This window comes from Ovis aries, chromosome 20 (genome assembly GCF_016772045.2).
Source record: "Ovis aries strain OAR_USU_Benz2616 breed Rambouillet chromosome 20, ARS-UI_Ramb_v3.0, whole genome shotgun sequence".
NCBI classification, from domain to species: Eukaryota; Metazoa; Chordata; class Mammalia; order Artiodactyla; family Bovidae; genus Ovis; species Ovis aries.
The window spans coordinates 4,367,059-4,392,602 of record NC_056073.1 but is presented as its reverse complement, the minus strand read 5'-3'; the positions used below and the strand labels follow the sequence as shown (position 1 = coordinate 4,392,602).

At 39.7% G+C, this 25,544-nt stretch overlaps 1 protein-coding gene across 2 annotated transcripts in view; it reads right to left on the bottom strand.

Moving 5' to 3' along the window:
- COL21A1 (collagen type XXI alpha 1 chain) overlaps positions 1–25,544 on the bottom strand; it is a 243,345-nt gene that overhangs the window by 46,613 nt on the left and 171,188 nt on the right. For both annotated transcript variants that reach the window (XM_060403571.1, XM_060403570.1), the window contains one exon: positions 8,514–8,567. In XM_060403571.1, coding sequence (XP_060259554.1) covers positions 8,514–8,567 — 54 coding nt within the window. The remainder of the gene's footprint in view (positions 1–8,513; positions 8,568–25,544) is intronic.

Sequence of the window (25,544 nt, the reverse complement as noted above, 5' to 3'; positions counted from 1 at the left end):
AAAAGCTTGCCATACAATTGGAAATCAAATAAGAGCAATATCAAAACTAGTTGGGTTTTTGTTTCCTCTTACCTCTCTTAAGTAAAAAATTAAGCCAAGTGAGTAAATAAAGACACGTCGACATTGCTAGTATATGATAAAGTGGATTATTTCATGTGGCAAACAACCATAGCAATTCAACATTAACTTCCCTCAAGGATTTTCTGCCCCTGACCTCTGTGCATAAAATGTCATGCCAAATAGTCGCACCACAGAAAAGGCGATGAAACAAAAAACCTACTTGTCTCTTAAGTAAATGATAACTCGGACCACCTCAGCAGTTAACACACACTGCAAAGAGAAGCATAAGATGTGGTTTAGCAAGAGTTCAGAAGGTATGAGGAAATGAAGCAAAAGCCTCTATGAGCCAATGTCCTCAAATACAATACAATAATCCCCACATCTGCATCTCTGGAAAAATGATACGGCAAGTGTGTGTAAAATAAAATGACTTAACAAAGAAAGATGTGCTAACCTCCATAGATCCAGGAAGTGTGGCATCCTTTCTTTCATCCTTGTGGGGCTCCAGAGATCTTAGCTCGAAGAGTGGAATCCAAGTACTGCCTGCAAGTCTTCACCAAGAGCCATTGCACCCTGTGCACAGTGGGTGGGCTGGTGATCACAGAACTAAGGATGTGATGGATCAGACACTTGAGAAAGAAAAGCTACGATAAACACAAGACATTGCTGGGCTCCAACCAGCACAAAACAGCTATGATGAACAGTAGGGGAAATGATGACAGTTCAGGTAACCTGGTCACCAACCCCCAGCAAAAGCCAAGTAGCTGACTGACATGATAATAGGCCTAAAAGCCAATTTGGTCAAAAAAGAATGTGTACAGTTATTGTGGCAACTACAAGTAAATTTGGCATGATGCTGTTCCCTTACTGCCCTGTCTCCCCATCCACCTAACTGCACAAGGTAAATTCAGAGTGATTTAGTAAGAAGTTAAGAAAACACATTTCCAATAACTGAGAATTCCTTGAAGCAATCTTGATTTTGTGCCATTCCTTGGCACAAAGATGGAAATACAACCTGACAAACTTATATGTTTGAGAAACAAAGAAACACTGCAAAATACACAAAAGCCAGGCCTTATATTTTTATAATGTATTACAAAAACCATATCATGTTGACAGGAGAAAATAAAACACAGACAAGCAAAAAGCAGGCACCAAAATGCAAACTGGGGAGGAAAAATAAGCAAAGTAACCAAAACATGATTAAACCAAACTTTTATCATGTAGATTCTTCCTTCAGTCCAGTTCAGTTCAGTCGCTCAGTCGTGTCCGACTCTGATCCCATGAATTGCAGCACGCCAGGCCTCCCTGTCCTTATGCATACGTATTCAGAGAGTATGATATTTTCTATAAACATAGAATATTATATTTTTATACTATAGTTTCCCTACATAATAAAGTATCAGACTTTATTATATTCCAAGGGATCTTCCCAACTCAAGGATCAAACCCAGGTCTCCCACATTGCAAGCAGATTCTTTACCAGCTAAGACACCAGGAAAGCCCAGGAATACTTGAGTGTGTATCCTTACCTTCTCCAGGGGACCACCCCAACCTAGGAATTGAATTGGGGTCTCCTGCATTGCAAGAAGATTCTTTACCAGCTGAGCTACCAGTTCAGTTCAGTTCAGTTCAGTCGCTCAGTAGTGTCTGACTCTTTGCGACCCCATGAATCACAGTACGCCAGCCCTATCTGTCTATCACTAACTCCCAGAGTCTACTGAAACTCATGTCCATCGAGATGATGCCATCCAGCTATCTCATCCTCTGTCATCCCCTTCTCCACCTGCCCCCAATCCCTCCCAGCACCAGGAGGTGCTTTTCCAATGAGTCAACTCTTCACATGAGGTGGCCAAAGTATTGGAGTTTCAGCTTTAGCATCAGTCCTTCCAGTGAATACCCAGGACTGATCTCCTTGAGGATGGACTGACTAGACCTCCTTGCAGTCCAAGGGACTCACAAGAGTCTTCTCCAACACCACAGTTCAAAAGCATCAATTCTTCAACGCTCAGCTTTCTTTATAGTCCAACTCTCATATTCATACATGGCCATTGGAAAAATCATAGCCTTGACTAGACAGACCTTTGTTGGCAAAGTAATGTCTCTGCTTTTGAATATGCTATCTAGGTTGGTCATAACTTTCCTTCCAAGGAGTAAGCATCTTTTAATTTCATGGCTACAGTTACAATCTGCAGTGATTTTGGAGCCCCAAAAAATAAAGTCTTACACTGTTTATACTGTTTCCTCATCTATTTCCCATGAAGTGATGGGACCAGATGCCATGATCTTCATTTTCTGAATGTTGAACTTTAAGCCAACTCTTTAAGCCTCTTTCACTTTCATCAAGAGGCTTTTTAGTTCCTCTTCACTTTCTGCCATAAGGGTGGTGTCATCTGCATATCTGAGGTTATCAATATTTCTCCCGGCAATCTTGATTCCAGCTTGTGCTTCTTCCAGCCAAGCATTTCTCATGATGTACTCTGCATAGAAGTTAAATAAGCAGGGTGACAACATACAACCTTAACATACTCCTTTTCCTATTTGTAACCAGTGTGTTGTTCCATGTCTAGTTCTAACTGTTGCTTCCTGACCTGCATATAGGTTTCTCAAGAGGCAGGTCAGGTGGTCTGGTATTCCCACCTCTTTCAGAATTTTCCACAGTTTATTGTGATCCACACAGCAAAAGGCTTTGGCATAATCAATAAAGCAGAAATAGATGTTTTTCAGGAACTCTCTTGCTTTTTGAATGATCCAGAGGATGCTGGCAATTTGATCTCTGGTACCTCTGCCTTTTCTAAAACCAGCTTGAACATCTGGAAGTCCACGGTTCACGTATTGCTGAAGCCTGGCTTGGAGAATTTTGAGCATTACTTTATTAGCGTGTGAGATGAGTGCAATTGTGTGGTAGTTTGAGCATTCTTTGGCATTGCCTTTCTTTGGGATTGGAATGAAAATTGACCTTTTCCAGTCCTGTGGCCACTGCTGAGATTTCCAAATTTGCTGGCATATTGAGTGCAGCACTTTCACAGCATCATCTTTCAGGATTTGAAATAGCTCAACTGGAATTCCATCACCTCCACTAGCTTTGTTTGTAATGATGCTTTCTAAGGCCCACTTGACTTCACATTCCAGGATGTCTGGCTCTAGGTGAGTGATCATACCATTGTGATTATCTGGGTCATGAACATCTTTTTGTACAGTTCTTCTGTGTATTCTTGCCACCTCTTCTTAATATCTTCTGCTTCTGTTAGGTCCATACCATTTTTGTCCTTTATCGAGCCCATCTTTGCATGAAATGTTCCCTTGGTATCTCTAATTTTCTTGAAGAGATCTCTAATCTTTCCCATTCTATTGTTTTCCTCTATCTCTTTGCATTGATTGCCGAGGAAGGCTTTCTTATCTCTCCTTGCTATTCTTAGGAGAATGCTATTCTGCATTCAAATGGGAATATATCCTTTTCTCCTTTGCTTTTCACTTCTCATCTTTTCATAGCTATTTGTAAGGCCTCCTCAGACAACTATTTTGTCTTTTTGCATTTCTTTTTCTTGGGGATGGTCTTGATCCCTGTCTCCTGTACAATGTCATGAACCTCCATCCATAGTTCTTCAGGCACTCTGTCTATCAGATCTAGTCCCTTAAATCTATCTCTCACTTCCACTGTATAATCATAAGGGATTTGATTTAGGTCATACCTGAATGGTCTAGTGGTTTTCCCTACTTTCTTCCATTTAAGTCTGAATTTGGCAATAATGAGTTAATGATCTGAGCCATAGTCAGCTCCTGGTCTTGTTTTTGCTGACTGTATAGACCTTCTCCATCTTTGGCTGCAAAGAATATAATCAATCTGATTTAAATATTGACCATCTGGTGATGTACATGTGCAGAGTTTTCTCTTGTGTTGTTGGAAGAGGGTGTTTGCTATGACCAGTGTGTTCTCTTGGTGAAACTCTATTAGCCTTTGCCCTGCTTCATTCTGTACTCCAAGGCCAAATTTGCCTATTACTCCAGGAATCTCTTGCCTTCCTATTTTTGCATTCTAGTGCCCTATAATGAAAAGGACATCTTTTTTGGGTGTTAGTTCTAAAAGGTCTTGTAGGTCTTCATAGAACCATTCAACTTCAGCTTCTTCAGCGTTACTGGTTGGAGCATAAGCTTGGATTACTGTGATATTGAATGGTTTGCCTTGGAAATGAACAGCGATCATTCTGTCATTTTTGAGATTGCATCTAAGTACTGCCTTTTGGACTCTTTTGTTGACCATGATGGCTCCTCCATTTCTTCTAAGGGATTCCTGCCCACAGTAGTAGATACAATGGTCATCTGAGTTAAATTCACCCATTCCAGTCCATTTTAGTTCGCTGATTCCTAGAATATCAACGTTCACTCTTGCCATCTCCTGTTTGACCACTTCTAATTTGCCTTGATTCATGGACCTAACATTCCAGGTAGCTATGCAATATTGCTCTTTACAGCATCGGACCTTGCTTCTATCACTGTTCTCATCCACTACGGGGTATTGTTTTTGCTTTGGCTCCATCCCTTCATTCTTTCTGGAGTTATTTCTCCACTGATCTCCAGGAGCATATTGGGCACCTACCAACCTGGGGAGTTCCTCTTTCAGTATCCTATCATTTTGCCTTTGCATATTGTTCATGGGGTTCTCAAGGCAAGAATACTGAAGTGGTTTGCCATGCCCTTCTCCAGTGGACCACATTCTGTCAGACCTCTCCACCATGACCCGTCTGTCTTGGGTGGCCCCACACAGCATGGCTTAGTTTCACTGAGTTAGACACTCCATGCCTGAAGTCAGGGGCAGTGGCCAAGAGCAGCAACCTCACGTCCAAGGAGCAGCAACTGTGCAGGCGCAGAAGGGCTGAGAGGAGCTACTCCACATTCAAGGTCAGGAGGGGTGGCCATGAGAAGATACCCCTCATCCAAGGTAAGGAGCAGCAGCTGCGCTTTGCTGGAGCAGCCGTGAAGTGATACCCCACATCCAAGGTAAGAGAAACCCAAGTAAGACAGTAGGTGTTGCGAGAGGGCATCAGAGGGCAGACAGATCAAGCTACCAGGGAAGCCATTACATTTTATGTAAACTAGAATATTATATTTTTATACTATGGTTTACATATACAGTAATGTATCTGACAATTAAGTTATTCCAATTTTGCAATATGATGAATAGTACAGAGCAGACAGATGGGATGAAAGTTACTAAACAAAGCAAAAATGTCGAAAAATATGAAGTGGACAAAAGAAGTTTTGCAAAACACATGAGAGGTTTAACAAAATTCGTGAATCAGAAAATTCTAATGATTGAAGAGCTTCACTTTTAACCAAACTGTCATTTAAAGCTGTTTATCTATTTGCTTTGAACCCAAATATTTTTAATCAATACATGTGCTATGAACAGTTTGGTGTGTATCATATCACTATGGGCTTTTTACATAGATTTGTTACATAAATGATGGTTAAAGACTGGTCTACTGTACTCATCTCCCATGACTGCTGTAAAAATTTACCACAAACTTGGTAGCTTAAAGCAACAGAATGCTATTTTCTCACAGCTCTAGAGGCCAGAAGTCTGCACTCCCCCAGAGGCTCCAGGGGAGAATCCATCCCTTGCCTTTTCTGCCTGCTTGCCTGCATCCCTTGGTTTGCAGCCCCATCACTCCAATATCACTCTCCCTTCAGAAACTTCAGTTCTGCTCTTGACTGATTAGATGTGCTTCCCTTCAGACAAGCCAGGATAGCCCACATTAAAGATCCTTAATTTAATCACACCTGCAAAGACCCTGTTTTCAGATACAATAACATTTACATGTTTTAGTTATTAAGATCTGATACCCTGGCGGGGAACACTTTTCTATCTACTATACCTAGTAGATTCTTAGAAACTCTTGAAATCTACCTAGTAGATTCATAGAAATTCTTCTTAAACTGTCTTGAATTGACCTACTTTTTCTTATTGGAACTACATTAGTCCCCATTTTCTATATCTATGCTAATTATGCAAATCATGGGGCTCTTCTTTAAATGACTTTGCTACTGTCCCATTTGAAACTATCATAGGATCACCTCCCCAGCTGAAATAAATCCTTGTTGACTCTAGTTCCTATTCACTGCTTGGTCTTCCTGTGCCTCCAGATGTGGGGTAAGACTTTGAGAGACATCCTTTTTCATATTGCTCACATCCAGTTGACCTCTGGGCATTGTTGTTGCTTTCTTAGTTCATTTCAAATTAGACGCCCTCTCCCCTTCCCAACTCTGAATGTCCCTGCTTCAGAGGGAGGTGGGGCTGTTGGGCTCAGCTGGCCTCCTGCATGCTCTGCCCTCCACCTCCCATTCTCATTCTGCTGTGGGAGTGACATTCCTAAAATGTCACTGAACACCTTACTTCCCTCCTTAGAACACTTGAATGACGCTGACAACGCTCAGATTCAAGTCCAAATAGCACAGACATACAAGACACGTTTTGCTTTGGCCTCTGCCTACCTCTACACCCTCATTCATTAGTTCTATCACATCCCCTCCGTCTGTTCTAAGCGGTCAACTGATGTCAGTTTTCTCGTGTTTTGGAACATGTTACAGGTTGCTGCCTTAGGAGACCAAACAACTAGACAGCTCTTATTCCTCCTCCAGAATTTGGCCAAGAAAGCATCTTGTTTACTCTTTAAATAGATAAATTTTATACAGTAGTATTTGAATCATATCTCAATAAATGGTTATTAAAATAAGAATGTATCCTTTTCAATGACGTCCTATTTAGCATCACATACATCTCTGCCAACTTTGCAAGCCTCCTCCATCCCCACCTCGTATCTCACTCCAGAACATTTTATACGATGTTTTTGTCTATTGGTACATCTGACTCCTTGAGGGCATGACCATGACAAATTCATCTTCATTTTCTCCTCAATTAATATAATGTCTGGCACAAAGCAGACAGTAGATGCTTATTGAATGAATGACTAAAAGATTATAATTCTTAAACACAGTGATATACAGTTGAAACCAATGCTAATAAATCCAACAAGTGGTAGAACTGAGTTTGTTACCTGGATTGAAGTTAACTGAGAATCATTTGCCACTCAGAAAGTAAATTACCCTTAGGACTAAAGTACTCTTATGTGAAATGAATCGCCAGTCCAGGTTCAATGCATGATACAGGGTGCTTGGGGCTGGTGCACTGGGATGACCCAGAGGGATGGGATGGGGAGGGAGGAGGGAGGGGGGGTTCAGGATGGGGAACACACGTACACCCGTGGCAGATTCATGTCAATGTATGGCAAAACCAATACAATATTATAAAGTAAATAGCCTCCAATTAAAATAAATAAATTTAAAAATAAATAAATAAATAAAGTACTCTTAGGATTGATCAGTACCAGCCTTTAAGTTTCAAGGAACAGGCCTGTGCATGCAGTTGTACTTTAAAGCAAGATCATCATTTCCCAGTAAAATACATCCTTTATCCTCAATTTTAATTCCAAGAGTTAGTGCTCACATTTATCAATGTCTGCAGGGATGAATCACCATCCTGCTTCTACAAGCTGTGTTTAATTAGCTTTAAAGAGTTTATATAAGCTCTCTGTCCTTCCTACTTAAGCACTACTAATTTTCTTGGCTGCCCCATTTATAGAACAAATAAAGTGAACACATTCCTTTTAGTGGGGCCAAAAATCTTCATCAAAAATACTTAAAACCAGCATCACACACAACAGAGGAGTCTTCATTTCTTTGCATCACAAAACCTAATACAATTTTTTCCCCTGTTTTTCAAAGCTTTTTCACACACACACACAAATATCTGATCTTTGGTAAAGATCAATCTTCGTGGGATATATTTCTAAAAACCAAAGTTTCAGTGACTGGCAAAACAACAGAAAAACATAATGATATACATTCTTAATTGGAAGAGAATACAGACCAGAAGAATTATATCCAGACAACATGGGCAAACTTTAGATATTTAATCTTCTAATTGCTTTCCCAACAGAGTATATCTCCTGGTGCAGCAAACCTTGCTTCCTTCCCACCAGTCAGCAAGAAGGACAGAGGAGTTAGAAAAAAAGGATTAAGTGATCTTTCCTTGCCTTCTCTGAACGGATGGCACGGGGCAGAGGAGGGGATGAAGTCCCACTCTGTAACTCCCAGCTTTCTATTTGCTGGTTTAGGAGGAGAGGTTAAACCTAAATACCTTCACTATCCACTGCCATGATTCCTTGTCATGTCAAGCACCTGCTTGACATTTTTGTGATAGATTCAATCAGTGCATAAATTTCCTGTTAGCAAAACCTTACCCAGTTTGTAAAAGAAGGTTGACTATTTTATACTTTACAGCATTCCACAGTTCGTACACATCTGGGAGGAGAAGAGGCGAACTTAAATAGTCAAAGGATTTCATGACGGATGAAGAACGTCATCCTTTAGAACTGACTCCAGAAGGTACTCACAGGTTCTCCTCGAGATCCATCCTGCCCCGGAGCACCTGGAGGTCCTGCTTCTCCCTGTTAATGATAAAAAGAAACAGAGAATGCCATTTGCGGGTATGCTCACTAAAATAGTAATATGCAACATTACATATGTGCAACACTGCCAGCTTCCCCAGGGGCTCCGTTGGTAAAGAATCCACCTGCAATGCGGGAGACCTGGGTTCGATCCCTGGGTTGGGAAGATCCTCTGGAACAGGGCATGACAACCCACTCCAGTATTCTGGCCTGGAGAATCCCCATGGACAGAGTAGACTGGCGGGCTACAGTCCCTGGGGTCGCCAAGAGTTGGACACGACTGAGAAGCTAAGCACACAGCATATATATACTAAAGCACATTAGAGACAAACAACTAAAATTACCTCTGGATTTCTTTCCTCATTTTAAAAAATTTCAAGTATAGTTAATTTACAATGTTATATTAGTTTCAGGTGTACAGCAAAGTGATTCAGTCACACGTACATATGCAGGCATATATATACACATATATATGTATATGTATATATACATATAGTTTTTGAGGTTTTTTCCATTATAGTTTATTACAAGATATTGAATATAGTTCCTTGTGCTCTACAATAGGTCCTTGTTGTCTGGACTATTGATGTCAACTTTCCCTGACATCAAATAACTCATTCTGAAATCCATAAGGTGACTGTATAAACATCAAGCCTATACATGACAGAAGATAACTGAGTAGTTATAAGATAACTGGGATACCTGTATACTCATCCTTATGAGAACAGGATGATTCTGTCTTCAAAGTACATGTGACTTATATTTACATCAGTCCTTTTCATAGTTTTACTTTTACTTTAAAATTGATCACCCTGTTGGATATGTGACCTTACCTCTCAAGAGTTGCATTTTAAAATCAAAACAAAGCTTTCCTTAAGAATGTAGTTTCTATAGGTTATTACTTGAAATTATTCAGCACTTTAATCTGGTATTAGTTTAAAATAAACATATAAATGTATATTTTAGGTAGCTGTTAAAATTATAATAGTTTTCAGTTATATATCTTTAAATTATTCTGCTCAAATTATTTATGCACCTTATTTTACATCCACTTTCTGGCATGCTATAAGTTTTTCCCAAATGAATCTATTGCTAGCATGTAAAAACATATCATGACATGCTTACCAAAAAAATAAGTATTAGCTGAATTTAATCCTAAAAGGTATAATATCCACAGATCAATATGGCCATAAAACTGTCTGGACAAAAATATAGGGCAGTTGGGAAAAGTCCCTTGAAATAGATGTTTTAGGCTTCTTAAAACCTATTGGTCATAAAGAGCCATGAGGTTGTATGTCTGTTTGGGAAAGTATTATATCTTAACAAACGAAGTTCTCTGCAAACAACTATGCCACACGTGAATTGTACCAGAGAGTGCATTTCACTGGACATGAAAGCAAAAGAGAAAGTAAAACCAAAATGAAAATATTTTTCTTGTAAATAACTCACATATCTGAGTCCAGGTAAGTTTAAAAGGTTGGGTCGGGGGGAAGTCTCAGAATACATGTATTAAAGCACGTGTCAACACCATTTTCCATAGTTCCATATCCTAATGAACTCCCCAGATTGTAAAAAATGAACCACAGAAAGAAGAACCAATAACACTTGGCTAAAACAATCACCCTTAGAAAAAAATCCAACCATATCACATTATATAAACACTGCTTCTCCCACTTTTATGAATTCTTGCATTTCATTAGCACAGTGAAAATACCAACTAAAGCCAAATATTTCATCTGTTCCAGTTTTATTTACAAACACTAGATGACAGTTGAGAATAGAAGGGGGCAAAAGATAATGTTTTCCTGTAAATTAACCAAACTAGAGGTCAGGGAGGTCCTACTGACCCAACAGTTCTACAGAAAAGTTTCTAAAAATACCAAAGAGAAACAAAAATGGCTGTGAGATTCACAAAAGCTACAAGTTCAAAAGCCTGAAAAATTAGAGAAAATAACTATGGCAAGTTCTGACACAAGGCAAGTACTGACAAGGACGAAAATAACTATGGCAAGTACTGACAAGGATCAGTACTGCAGCTTTGGGCAGGAAAAAGCTCTTTGCAGGAAAGAGTTCTCAGCAAGATGTCCCTTTGTCTTGACGCTAACCTTAAACCAGGAACTCTGTGTTCGACTTATCTCCAGTTCTGACACACTTTTCAGATCTTTGGATCACACAATATTTTGCCTAACTTTTTGAGTCTCTCTGGAGATGAAAGAAGTATAATAGAAGTGAAGAATAAGCATTTGACAGATGATCAGATACCTTCCCTAGCTTCTGGTTCAGTAACCTTCCAAACAAACTGTGGGGACCAGACAAGATATAAAGAAAGATTATGAGGAGTCGATAAGCCTGCACTCAAGCTGGCATGCAGAGGGGATAGAAAGGACTCTGACCCCCATCCCAATGATTAACTGATATTACTTCCTACTTCTTTTTTTTTTTTTTTACTTTATTTTACTTTAGAATACTATATTGGTTTTGCCATACATCAACATGGCTGAGCAGAATCTTCGGAGATGTTTTTGGGAGACACAAGTTCACCTTCTCCCTAGAGAGCTGGCATTCTGATTAAACATGACTTTCCTCTCCACCAACATCTGTGAGTATTGATTTTGTAAAAGTTGAGCATCAGGACCCAATATGATCATGTCAGGAGGAACCACCCATGTCAGTGGTTCTTAAGGTTGGTCCCTACTCAAGCCAGATCAGCTTCACAGCACTGGGGAACTTCTCCAAAACGCAAAATTTCAGGCCCTGCTACAAACCCAGTGAGTCAGAAATTCTGGATGGTGGGTCCCAGCAATTTATGTGAACAGCTAATTCTGATGATTTAAGAACCATGGCAGACTTTTGAGTCATTAGGTAACTTAACTTCCACCACTTCCAGGTATTATCATATGTGATTGTCATACTGAAGCAAATCCATAGTTTAGATCATCTGTATATGAATTAAAGGGGGCAGGAGAGTTGTCCATCAGTTGTTGTTCAGTTGCTCAGTCATGTCCAACTTTTTGCAACCCCATGGACTGTAGTACACCAGGTTTCCCTGTAGTTCACCATCTCCCAGAGAAGCTGAAACTCCAATACGTTGGCCACCTGATAGGAAGAGTCAACTCAATGGAAAAGACCCTGATGCAGGTAAAAATTGAAGGTAGGAGGGGAAGGTGACAACAGAGAATGAGTTGGTTGGATGGCATCACTGACTCAATGGACACGAGTCTGAGCAAACTCCGGGAGATGGTGAAGGACAGGGAAGCCTGGTGTGCTGCAGTCCATGGGGTCGCAAAGAGTCAGCGATAACTGCATGAACAGCAACAACAGCATATTTACTGAGTCAGTGATGCCATTCAATCATCTCATCCTCTGTCATCCCCGCTCCTCCTGACTTCAATCTTTCCCAGTATCAGGATCTTTTCCAAAGAGCAGGCTCTTCCCATCAGGTGGCCAAAGTATTAGAGCTTCAGCTTCAGCATCAGTCCTTCTAACTAATATTCAGGATTGATTTCCTTTAGAATTAACTGGTTTGATCTCCTTGCAGTCAAAGAGACACTCAAGAGTCTTCTCCAGCACCACAGTTCAAAAGCATGAATTCCTCAGTGCTCAACCATCTTTATAATCCAACTTTTGCATCCTTACATGACTGCTGGAAAAATGATAGATTTGACTAGATGGACCTTTGTTGGCAAAGTACTATCTCTGCTTTTTAGCGCTTTTCTTCCAAGGAGCAAGCATCTTTTAATTTCCTGGCTGCAGTTACCATCCACAGTGATTTTGGAGTCCAAGAAAATAAAATCTGTCACTGTTTACACTTTTTCACCATTTATTTGCCATGAAGTGATGCTGGGCTGGAAGAAACACAAGCTGGAATCAAGATTTCCGGCAGAAATATCAATAACCTCAGATATGCAGATGACACCACCCTTATGGCAGAAAGCGAAGAGGAGCTAAAAAGCCTCTTGATGAAAGTGAAAGAGGAGAGTGAAAAAGTTGGCTTAAAGCTCAACATTCAGAAAACGAAGATCATGGCATCCGGTCCCATCACTTCATGGGAAATAGATGGGGAAACAGTGGAAACAGTGTCAGACTTTATTTTTTTGGGCTCCCAAATCACTGCAGATGGTGACTGCAGCCATGAAATTAAAAGACGCTTACTCCTTGGAAGAAAAGTTATGACCAACTAAATAGCATATTCAAAAGCAGGGACATTACTTTGCCGACTAAGGTCCGTCTAGTCAAGGCTATGGTTTTTCCAGTGGTCATGTGTGGATGTGAGAGTTGGACTGTGAAGAAGGCTGAGCGCAGAAGAATTGATGCTTTTGAACTGTGGTGTTGGAGAAGACTCTTGGGAGTCCCTTGGACTGCAAGGAGATCCAACCAGTCCATTCTGAAGGAGAGCAGCCCTGGCATTTCTTTGGAGGGAATGATGCTGAAGCTGAAACTCCAGTACTTTGGCCACCTCATGTGAAGAGTTGACTCATTGGAAAAGACTCTGATGCTGGGAGGGATTGGGGGCAGTAGGAGAAAGGGACAACCGAGGATGAGATGGCTGGATGGCATCACGGACTCGATGGACATGAGTCTGAGTGAACTCTGAGAGATGGTGATGAACAGGGAGGCCTGGCGTTTTGCGATTCATGGGGTCACAAAGAGTCGGACACGACTGAGCAACTGAACTGAACTGAACTGATGGGATCAGATGCCATGATCTTAGTTTTTTTAATGTTGAGTTTTAAGACAGCTTTTCACTCTCTTCTTTCACCTTCATTAAGAGGCTGTTTGGTTCCTCTTCGTCTTCTCCCATAACAGTGGTGTCATCTGCCTAGCTGAGGTTATTGATATTTTTCCCAGCAATCTTGATTCCAGCTTATGATTCATCTAGCCTAGCATTTTGCATGATGTGCTCTGCAAATAAGTTAAATAAGCAGGGTGACAACATATAGCCTTGACATACTCCTTTCCCAATTTTGAACCAGTCCATTGTTTCATGTGGGGTTCTAACTGTTGCTTCTTGTCTTGCATACAGGTTTGTCCAACAGTGAGAACAACTAATTCGGGATTGCATGACCACTTTGGTTGGTAAAGACCTCCCCTTTTATTACTTTGATCATTAACTCCATCTTAATATGTTACTCTGATTAAGAGGTATTTTTTTTTTAAAAAGTCACCATCAACAACATATATCAGTAATGAAGTTCCACAATTACTTGAAAATTTAATTTCTTCTTATTCTTTGTACTTCTTGTCAAGAGTGATAATCAGAAGGATACAGAATCATACGCATAAAATATCTACTCTTTATAATGTATAGCAGAGATTATCCAACTCTAGCTGCATCAGAATCATCTGGAGCATTAGATAAACTGCAGATGGTGGACCCCACTCCAGAGTTTCTAATTCAACAGGTGCTGATACTGCTGGGCTTGCAACCACACTTTGAGAACCACACTGGTTCTAACCCAGATCTCAAGGAAGAGACTCTACACCCTTTCTGCACTCACCTACCCATCCCTGGTGAACCACAATGGCTTTGTCTGGCTTTGTACTTGGTACTGAGTTTTATAATGGCCAGATTGTTCAGCAAGTGTCTCATTTATGTAGGCACTGGTTTCCTGGCTTTCACATTCTTTAAAGCATAGAAACACATCCTATAGGAGTTTTTTAATCACCCAGAATGCTTAGAATCACACTGAACATAATATAAGACTATATGTACAACTGCTGGAGCACATTAAGGTAGGCAAAATGGATGATTTATTGACAAATTTTGGGAAGATAATGGAAACGGGATAGAGTTATTTGTGGACAGAGCTATTTGCAAATGAAATGGGATACAGCTATTTGCAAAAGGAAATGGGATAGAGCATTTGTGGACAGAACTATTGCAGATGCTGTCAGAAGATTATGCAGGGTAATTATGACAAGATCATGGCCAGTAATCTTGACCCAGGAATGATCTCTTCACTGTTTTAAAAATGTTTCATTGGGAGACGAAAAGAGGATTTCTGCTTAGTTATCTTCCATAAAATTTTCCAATGCTATATACAACTAGTGTATGAAATCCAGTACTGCATCTGGAACTTAATTTCATCACTTGATTCCTTTCATGACCTGGAGATCCTGGTATATACCAATATGTTTGGCTGGTAGGAAAAAAGGCATGTAACATGTCTCAACCTCTAATTTATCATTTTGCTCTTCTATTATTAATTCCTTCCTGATATAAGATAAATAGAAAATGTCATGCTAAACATTATTCCTCAATCCAGTCTCTGCAGCTAATGTCAAAGATGATTTATTCTATAGCAAACCCGTTATTTTTAAAAAGCAAATTTAACCAAAAACAGAGATGTGAAACTTGTATTGCATGTGTATTTCCTTTCATGTGGTGGTCTTTGGTACTTACCCACAAAAATGAAAGCATGAGGTGTAATTTAGTATTACACCACAGTATTACACTGTGGCCATTGCAACCCTCAAAATCTGGTGGAAGGTGTGTGACCATGAGAATATAATTTAATTTTGAAGAAGATCCTTACTTTGTTATTAAACACTATAATTTACCTTTGATCTTATTCCATGGTTTATTCTTAGTATATAAACAAAATTCTAGTATGCCAGAGAATATATTAAAGATGTAAGACTGGGTAAGCTCCTCCTGGCTAACCAAATAAACAGACAAGAAATTTGGAAGACATCATGCATAAAGGAATCACACAAACTAGGCCTGAAATTCAGGCTGCGCCATGTAAAGGACTGTGCACTTTGGGGTAAATGCTTTAATTGCTCTTAATTTGATTTTAATTTCAAAATGATATTGATATTCTCAACTTCATAGATTTTTCTTTTTAAGAAAATTAAATAAGAGTCTTTGTGAAAGTGCCTTGAACATCTCTAGAAACAGGAGGGAAGATCCAGGAAAGTTAGCTACTCTACTGACATCAAAGGGTTTGGAATTTTAACAGTTCTTTAACTATTATGATTTGTTTCAGGCTACACTATTTTCAAATAATATGTTATTTTTCTATTTGACAGCTATGGTTTGGCATTATAATTTAGGAAAAATGAATTACTTTTTAAGTGCTTGGAAAAAAAACACATTGATTATTTCATTGTCACTAGGGGCCAGAAGTCTGGGCATGGCTTTACTGAGTTATCTGTGTGTGTGCATGAATGCTAAGTCCCTGCAGTCATGTTCAACTCTGTGCGACACTGTGGACTGTAGCCCATCAGGCTCCTCTGTCCATGGGAGTCTCCAGGCAAGAACACTGGAGTGGGTTGCCATGGCCTCCTCCAGAGGATCTTCCTGACCCAGAGGTTGAACCCACATCTTTAATGTCTCCTGAATTGACAGGTGGGTTCCTTACCACCAATGCCACCTGGGAAGCCCAGTTCTCTGAGTAGGGTCTTACAAAGCGGTAACCGGGAGGTCTGCTGGTTTGTGTTCTCATCCAGAGGCCTGACTGCAAAAGTATCTACGTCCACATTAACTTACTTTGTTGTCAGAATTGAGCAAGTAGGCTCTAAATGGAGCCCCTCATAACGTACCATCATTACAGGAGTGACACCTGTTGGTTAGGAGCAAGTCATAGGTCCCAGGCACACTCAAAAGTAAGGAATTAAAAAGACATGAGCACCAGCAAGTGGGGGTCACTTTCCAGTCTTCCGGCCCCAATTACCACCTGTAAGGGTGGTACTGTTTGCCTGGATACTAACAATATATGAAACTATCTGTTTACTCACAGCCTTGACAAGAAGATTGGATTTTTAACTCAAGCTTTTGAACTTTTGTCAACTGGTGAGTAATTGTACCTTGGTATAGCTTCAATTTGTATTTCTCTTATTATGAGTGAAGTTGAACATCTCTGTACATTTAAGGGCCACTTTAAACCTTTTTTTGGCTTTAAGAATTATATATTCATGTCATTTCCCCTCATCTATGTATTTATATTTATTGAAATATAATTGATTTACAATATTATAAGTCAAATAACTTGTGATTAGACAGTGGAAGTGATGAATATATTTGAGGGATTAGATCTGGTAGACAGAAGCCTGGGGAACTATGGATGGAGGTTTGTAACATTGTACAGCAGGCAGTGACTAAAATCATCCCCAAGAAAATTAAATGCAAGAAGGCAAAGTGGTTATCTGAGGAGGCTTCACAAATAGCTGAAGAAAGAAGGGAAATGAAAGGCAAGGGAGAAAGGGAAAGATATGCCCAGCTGAATTCAGAGTTCCAAAGAAGGGCAAGGAGAGACAAGAAGTCCTTCTTTAGTGAAAAATCCAAGGAAATAGAGGAAAAATATAGAATGGGAAAGACTAGAGATCTCTTCAAGAAAATGAGAGATAACAAGGAAACATTTCATGCAAAGATGGGCTCAATAAAGGACAGAAACTGTATGGACCTAACAGAAGAAGAAACTATTAAGAAGAGGTCGCAAGAATACATGAAGAATTGTACCAAAAAATATCTTAATGGCACAGATAACCATGATGCTGTAATCACTGACCTAGAAGAGAAGACTCCTGAGAGTCCCTTGGACTGCAAGGAGATCCAACCAGTCCATTCTGAAGGAGATCAGCCCTGGGTGTTCATTGGAAGGAATGATGCTAAAGCTGAAACTCCAGTACTTTGGCCACCTCATGCGAAGAGTTGACTCATTGGAAAAGACTCTGATGCTAGGAGGGATTGAGGGTAGGAGGAAAAGGGGACGACAGAGGATGAGATGGCTGGATGGCATCACCAATTCAATGGACGTGAGTTTGAGTGAACTCCAGGAGTTGGTGATGGACAGGGCTGGCTTGCTGCGATTCATGGGGTTGCAAAGAGTCGGACACGACTGAGCGACTGAACTGAACTCAGAACCAGACAGTCTGGGGTGCGAAGTCAAGTGGACCTTAGGAAGCATCATTACAAACAAAGCTAGAGGAGGTGAAGGAATTCTAGCTGAGCTACTTCAAATCCCAAAAGATGATGCTGTTGAAGTGCTGCACTCAATATGCTAGTAAATTTGGAAAACTCAGCAGCGGCCATAGGACTGAGAAAAGTCAGTTTTCATTCCAATCACAAAGAAGGGTGATGCCAAAGAATGTACTGACTAGCATACAGCTCACACGCTAGCCAAGTTTTATATATATATATATGGCGCCACATGATTCCTGGTTGGTTGAATCATCCATAGATTCACATTCATGGATACAGAGGAACCACAAACACAAAGGGCAGACGATAAATTATACTTGGATTTTCAACTGTGGGGAAGGTTATGCCCTTAACTCCAGTGTTGTACAAGGGTAAACTGTAACACCATAACCAAGGGATCAAGGTTAACATACCAATGATCAGACATGTGGATGTCATTTACTCTGATATAATGAGAAGGACGGAGAAGGCAATGGCACCCCAGTCCAGTACTCTTGCCTGGAAAATCCCATGGGCGGAGAAGCCTGGTGGGCTGCAGTCCATGGGGTCACTAAGAGTTGGACACAACTGAACGACTTCACTCTCACTTTTCACTTTCATCCATTGGAGAAGGAAATGGCACCCCACTCCAGTGTTCTTGCCTTGAGAATCCCAGGGACGGGGGAGCCTGGTGGGCTGCTGTCTCTGGGGTCGCACAGAGTCGGACATGACTGAAGCGACTTAGCAGCAGCAATGAGAAGGACACTCACCTCTGTGCTATCCTTCTCCACCACCCCCCAAAATAATTCCAGTCTAATCAGACAAACGTGAACTGACTGACATTCTAACAGAAACCCTAACCAATGCTCTGCAAAACTGTTATAAAAAGTAAGAAAAGACTAATAAATCATCACAGATAAGAGGAGACTAAGGAGACATGATAAAAAAGAAAAACAAAGAAAAGGAATGCAATGTGTTCTGGATTGGATCCTGGAACAGAACAAGGACCTTCATGGAAAACTAATGGAAAATCAAAAAAGACAGATGGGACTTCAGATTGAAGAATGACATTCTAACATGGTGAATTTGTCTATGTCAATACCGAAAGATGTTATTAGTTCATGTTTTGGGGACAAATTTTGTCATAGAAAAGAAAAATAAAAACAATCATGAGAAAATCCAAAATTATGGTTCAGATTAATGGTTTGTATAAGTTTGACAACATAGTAACATCACTTGTACCTCACTGTACTATTTATCTATAACTTTCTGTAAATACAAAAGTACTCCAAACTAAAAAATTTCTTTAACAAGCCCCAGAAGTTTTTGTTGTTGTTGTTAGAAATTTTCATGCTGATACTAAACCTTATGTGAAGTTTATATGAACCTCAATTATTTATTACAATTTTTAAAAGAAAAACAGATTTAGAGAATTAAACTACCTAATTTCAAGACTTATTCTGGGCTTCCCTGGTGGCTCAGACCATAAAGTATCCACCTGTAATACAGGAGACATGGGTTTGATCCCTGGGTTGGGAAGATCTCCTGGAGGAGGACATGGCAACCCCCTCCAGTATTCTTGCCTGGAGAATCCCCAGGGACAGAAGAGCCTGGGGATCACAGAAGAGTCCATGGGGTCACCAAGAGTCAGACACCACTGAAGTGACTTAGCACACACATAGATGCATAAAACAGAACCAAGAGTTCAAAAATCAGTTAACACATATATTGATCAATTGATATTTAGCAAAAATGCTCCTGTAATTCAATGGAAAATGAAAACCTTGTAATAAATGGTGCTGTAATGACCAGATCTCCAGGGAGAAAAGGGAAGAAAAGAACTTTAACTTTTATATCACACAGGAATTAAAATAATCAAAATGGATCATAGAACTAAATTTGTAAACTCATTTCAGTTCAGTAGCTCAGTCGTGTCCAACTCTTTGAGCCCCCATGGACTGCAGCACGCCAGGCTTCCCTATCACCAACTCCCAGATCTTACTCAAACTCATGTCCATTGAGTTGGCGATGCCATCCAACCATCTCATTCTCTGTTGTCCCCTTCTCCTCCCACCTCCAACCTTTCCCAGCATCAGGGTCTTTTCCAGTAAGTCAGTTCTTTGCATCAGATGGCCAAAGTATCGGAGTTTCAGCTTCAGCATCAATCCTCCTAATGAATATTCAGGACTGATTTCCTTTAGGATGGATTGGTTGGATCTCCTTGCAATCCAAGCGACTCTCAAGAGTCTTCTCCAACACCACAGTTCGAAAGCATCAATTCTTCAGTGCTCAGCTTTCTTTAGAGTCCAACGCTCACATTCATACATGACTACTGGAAAAACCATAATCTTGACTAGACAGACCTTTGTTGGCAAAGTAATATCTCTGCTTTTTAATATGCTGTCTAGGTTGGTCATAGCTTTTCTTCCAAGGAGCAAGTGTCTTTTAATTTCATGGCTACAGTCACCATCTGCAGTGCTTGTAGAGCCCAAGAAAATAAAGTCTGTCACTGTTTCCATTGTTTTCCTATTTATTTGCCAGGAAGCAATGGAACCAGATGCCATGATCTTAGTTTTCTGAATGTTGAGTTTTAAGCCAACTTTTTAACTCTCCTCTTTCACTTTCATCAAGAGGCTCTTTAGTTCTTCTTCACTTTCTGCCATAAGGGTGGTATCATCTGATATCTGAGGTTATTGATATTTATCCCAGCAATCTTGATTCCAGCTTGTCCTTCATCCAGCCTGGCATTTCACATGAAGTACTCTGCATGCAAGTTAAATAAGAAGGGTGACAATATACAGCCTTGACGAACTCCTTTCCCAATTTGGAACCAGTCTGTTGTTCCATGTTCAGTTCTAATTGTTGCTTCTTGACTTGCATACGGATTTCTCAGGAGGCAGGTCAGGTGGTCTGGTATTCCCATCTCTTTAAAAATTTCCCAGTTTGTTGTGGTCTACACAGTCAAAGGCTTTGGCATAGTCAATAAAGCAGTAGATGTTTCTCTGGAACTCTCTTGCTTTTTCAGTGTTACAGTGGATGTTAGCAATTTGATCTCAGGTCTCTGCCTTTTCTAAATCCAACTTAAACATCTGCAAGTTCATGGTTCTTGTACTGTTGAAGTCTGGCTTGGAGAATTTTGAGCATGATTTTGCTAGCGTGTGAGATGAGTACAATGGTGCAATAGTTTGAGCAGTCTTTGGCATTGCCTTTCTTTGGGACTGGAATGAAAACTGACCTTTTCCCATCCTGTGGCCACTGCTAGGTTTTCCAGATTTGCTGGCATATTGAGTGTAGCACTTTCACAGCATCATCTTTTAGGATTTGAAATAGCTCAACTGGAATTCTATCACCGCCACTAGCTTTGTTCATAGTGATGCTTCCTAAGGCCCATTTGACTATATTCCAGGATGTCTGGCTCTAGATGAGTGATCACACCATTTGTAAACTATGGTGGTACAATCTTAGAAACTATGATAATTTATACATGCATTTAAGACATTTGAAAATATTTTCTTTTAGAAGAAAAGAGAAAATTTCTGACCTTAAGTTAGGTAAAGATTCTTAAATACAACACGAAGACATAAGCAAAAAGAAACTCTAAGAAGCTAGACTTCATCCGGATTAAAAACTTCTTCCCATTGAATAACACCATTAAGAAAATGAAAGGCAATGTGAAGGTCAGGAGATGATATTCACAAATACATGTCTGATAAAAGACCTACTGTACAAAGAACTCTTGCAACTCATTAACAAGAAAACAACCCAAAGTGTTGTTTTAAATTGTCAAATGTTTTGAATAGACACTTCACAAAAGAAGATATACAAATGGCCAAGAAACCCATAAAAAGATGCCAACCCTGTCAGTCATCAGAAAAAATGCAAACTAAAACCATATGAGATACAATTATGTACCAAATAAAAGAGCTAAAATACAAAATACTAAGTGTTGGCAGGATGTGGTAAAAGTAGAATGCTCTTGAATTGCTAATGGTAATAGAGAATAACACAATCACTTTGGAAAATAGTTTGGGATATTCTTAAGAAGTTAAATACACACTCACCATGCTGCTGCTGCTGCTAAGTCGCTTCAGTCGTGTCTGACTCTGTGCGACCCCACGGACAGCAGCCCACCAGGCTCCCCCGTCCCTGGGATTCTCCAGGCAAGAACACTGGAGTGGGTTGCCATTTCCTTCTCCAGTGCCGGAAAGTCAAAGTGAAAATCAAGTCGCTCAGTCGTGTCCGATTCTTAGCGATCCCATGGACTGCAGCCCACCAGGCTCCTCCGTCCATGGGATTTTCCAGGCAAGAGTACTGGAGTGGGGCGCCACTGCCTTCTCCAATACAATGCAGCAATTCTAGTAGGTATCAACCCAAGAGAAATGAAACCATGTCCAATCTGGATGTGTATAAGCATATTCATATCAACATTATTCATAAATGCCAAATATGGGAAACAATTCAAATGTTCATCAGCTGATAAATGAAGAAACCAACTGTCTATATCCATACCACTAAATATGGTGTGTGTGTGTGTGTGTGTGTGTTGTGTCGTTCAGTCAGATCCAATTGTTTGAGACCCCATGGACTGCAGCCAACCAGGCTCCTCTGTCCATGGAATTTTTCCAGGCAAGAAATACTGGAGTGGGTTGCCATTTCCTCCTCCAAGGATCTTCCTGACCCAGGGATTGAACCCCCGTCTCCTGCGTCTCCTGCATTGGCGGGCACATTCTTTATCACTGCACCACCTGGGAAGCCTTAAATATTATATGATTATATTTAATTGACATTATAAGAAGCAAAACTAAAGTGACAGAAAGCATAGTCCACATGAATGCATGTGACAATTCCTTTGAATGAATGAATGAGTCAATTTATCAATCTCCATTCCTCCCTCTCCCTCACTCTTTCCCTCACCAACACCTCTTTACCCCTCTCTATATAAAATATATATAACATACATGAAAACATAAATATGTATTTTGATATACAAATATACATTTATACATTGACACATATATTATAAACAGTATAAACACACATACATATGCCCTATTGATATTGTTTCTTTAGAGCAACCCTGACCAATACACAACCAAATGCAGTGCACAGATATTGATTGTATCAAGTGTAAAAATAGCTATTTAGGATACTCTTTTTAAGCAATTAGAATATTTGAATATTAGAAAATAGTATTATATTGACATTAAATCTCTTGGACATCATGATGGAATTAAAATATTCTTAGGAGGTACAGGCTTCCCTGGTGGTTCAGGTGGTAAAAAATCTGCCCACAATGTGGGAGACCTGGGTTCAGTCCCTAGGTTGGGAAGATCCCCTGAAGAAGGGAATAGTTATCCAGTCCGATATTCTGGCCTGGAGAATTCCATGGACAGAGAAGCCTGGCAGGCTATACAGTCTATAGGGTCACAAAGAGTCAGACACAACTGAGTGACTTTCATTTAGGAGATACAAGCCGAAGTGTTTAGGAGAGAAATGCACGGAGTCTAATTTACTTTCCAGTGGCTCAACAAAAAAACAAATTTTAGAAATAGGTACTCATATATTTATGTGGTTCAATTTTCTGTATGACTGAAAAATTCCCAAACAAAAAGCTGGGTGGGAGGAAGAAAACAGATTTTAATAAGGTCAGAAAAAATTAGGTATGATTCATTATTCAAACATTCTGAAAAGGAAATATAAACTGCAGACTATTCAGACAAAAGAATATTATTAAGCACTAAAAACAAATGAATTATCAAGTCATGAAAAGACACTAAGGAGTCTTAAACACATATAGTAATAGAATATCCTAAGTAAAAGAAGCCAATCTGAGAAGACTACACACAATATAATTCCAACTATATGACATTCTAGAAAGGAAAATCTTTGGGGACATTAAAAAGATTAGTGGTTGTCAGAGGCTAGGGGAAGGGGAAGATAAGTAGAGAACAGAGAATTTTTAGGGCAGTAAAGTTATTCTGTTTGAGACTGTAGTGGTGGAAACGTCATTATACATTTGACCACACCCACAGAATGTACAATATCAAGCATGAACACCAATGTAAACTATGGACTTTGAGTGATAGGATGTGTAAATGTAAGTTCATCAATTGTTAAAAAAAAAAAAATGTGCCACTCTTGTATGAGAAGTCAATTCTGGGGAAATCTATAGGAGGAGGGGACAGGAGGTATATGGAAACATTTAGTACTTTCTGATCAGTTTTGCTGTGAGCCTAAAATGTCTCTAAGAAATAAAGTCTATCTTTTTAATTAAATAGACTTTTAGAAAAATGTGAATGACTCTAGTAAAAAATTTCAAACAGACAAGAAGAAATTAACCTAACTATATTAGAAGATCCACACTAATTAGAAAATTCAGGACATAACCAAAGTTAAATATTAAGGGTAGCATGGACCTAGCAAGAAAGTAAATATCAAGAGTGAGCTAACTTAAAAATGTTAAACTTAATTATATTCTCCAGATATTTCATTATCAAAAATATAGGGAAATGGAAACATGTCCATGCAAAAATTTGTACATAAATGTTGATAAAACACTATTTATAAGAGCCTAAAATTACAACTCAAATGTCTATGAACTGATAAATGAATAATATCCATATATTCAAATAATTAAATATTATCAGCAATGAAAAGAAATAAAGTACTAATACAGGGCAAAACATCGAAGAACCTCACAAATGTTAGGATAGGCCAAGAGATGAACCACAAAAGACCACGTGGTTTATATGAAATGTCCATATGGGCAAATTCATGTGGAAAGGAAGTAGGTGAGAGGTAGAGTATGTCGTTGTTGTTCGGTCACTAAGTCGCATCCGACTCTTTGCAACTCCATGGACTGCAGCATGACAGGCTTCTCTGTCCTTCACCATCTCCTGGAGCTTGTTCAAATTCATGCCCATTGAGTCAGTGATGCCATCCAACCATCTCATCCTCTGTCACCCTCTTCTCCTCTTGCCTTCAGTCATTCCCAGCATCAGGGTCTTTTCCAATGAATCAGCTCTTCACATCAGGTGGCCAAAGTATTGGAGCTTCAGCTTCAGCACCAGTCCTTCCAATGAATATTCAGGGTTTATTTCCTTTAGGACTGACTGGTTTGTTCTTCTTGTGTCTAATGGACTCTCAAGAGTCTTCTCCAGCACCACAGTTCGAAAGTATCAATTCTTCCATGCCCAGCCTTCTTTATGGTCCAACTCTCACATCCTTACGTGACTACTGGAAAAACCATAGCTTTGACTATAGGAACTTAGTTGGTAAAGTAATGTCTCTGCTTTTTAATACACTGTCTAGGTCTGTCAAAGCTTTTCTTCCAAGGAGCAAGCATCTTTTAATTTTGTGGCTGCAAACAGCATCCATGTTGATTTTGGAGCCCCATAAAATGAAATCTGACACTGTTTCCATATTTTCCTCATGTACTTGCCATGAAGGGATAGGACTAGAGGCCATGATCTTAGTTTTCTGAATGTTGAGTTTTAAGCCAGTTTTCTCACTCTCCTCTTCCATCTTCATCAAGAGGCTCTTTAGTTCTTCTTCACTTTCTGCCATTAAAGTGGTATCATCTGCTTATCTGAGATTATTGATATTTCTACTGGAAATCTTGATTCCAGCTTGTGATTCATCCACTTCTGCATTTCACATGATATATTCTGCATATAAGTTAATTAAGCAGGGTGACAATATACAGCCTTGACATACTCCTTTCCTAATTTTGAACCGTTGCTCCATGTCAGGTTCTAACTGTTGCTTCTTGTCCTGCATACAGATTTCTCAGGAGGCAGGTAGTCCCAGTTCATTAAGAATATTCCAGAGTTTGCTGTGATCTACACAGTCAAAGTCTTTAGTGTAGTCAATGAAGCAGAAGTAGATGTTTTTCTGAAATTCTCTTGCTTTTTCTACGTATATGTTGGCAATTTGATCTCTGTTTCCTCTGCCTTTTCTACATCAGCTTATACATCTGTAAGTTCTCCATTCATGTACTGTTAAAGCCTAGCTTGAAGGATTTTGAGCATAATCTTGCTGGCATGTGAGATGAGTGCAACTCTACAGTAATTTGA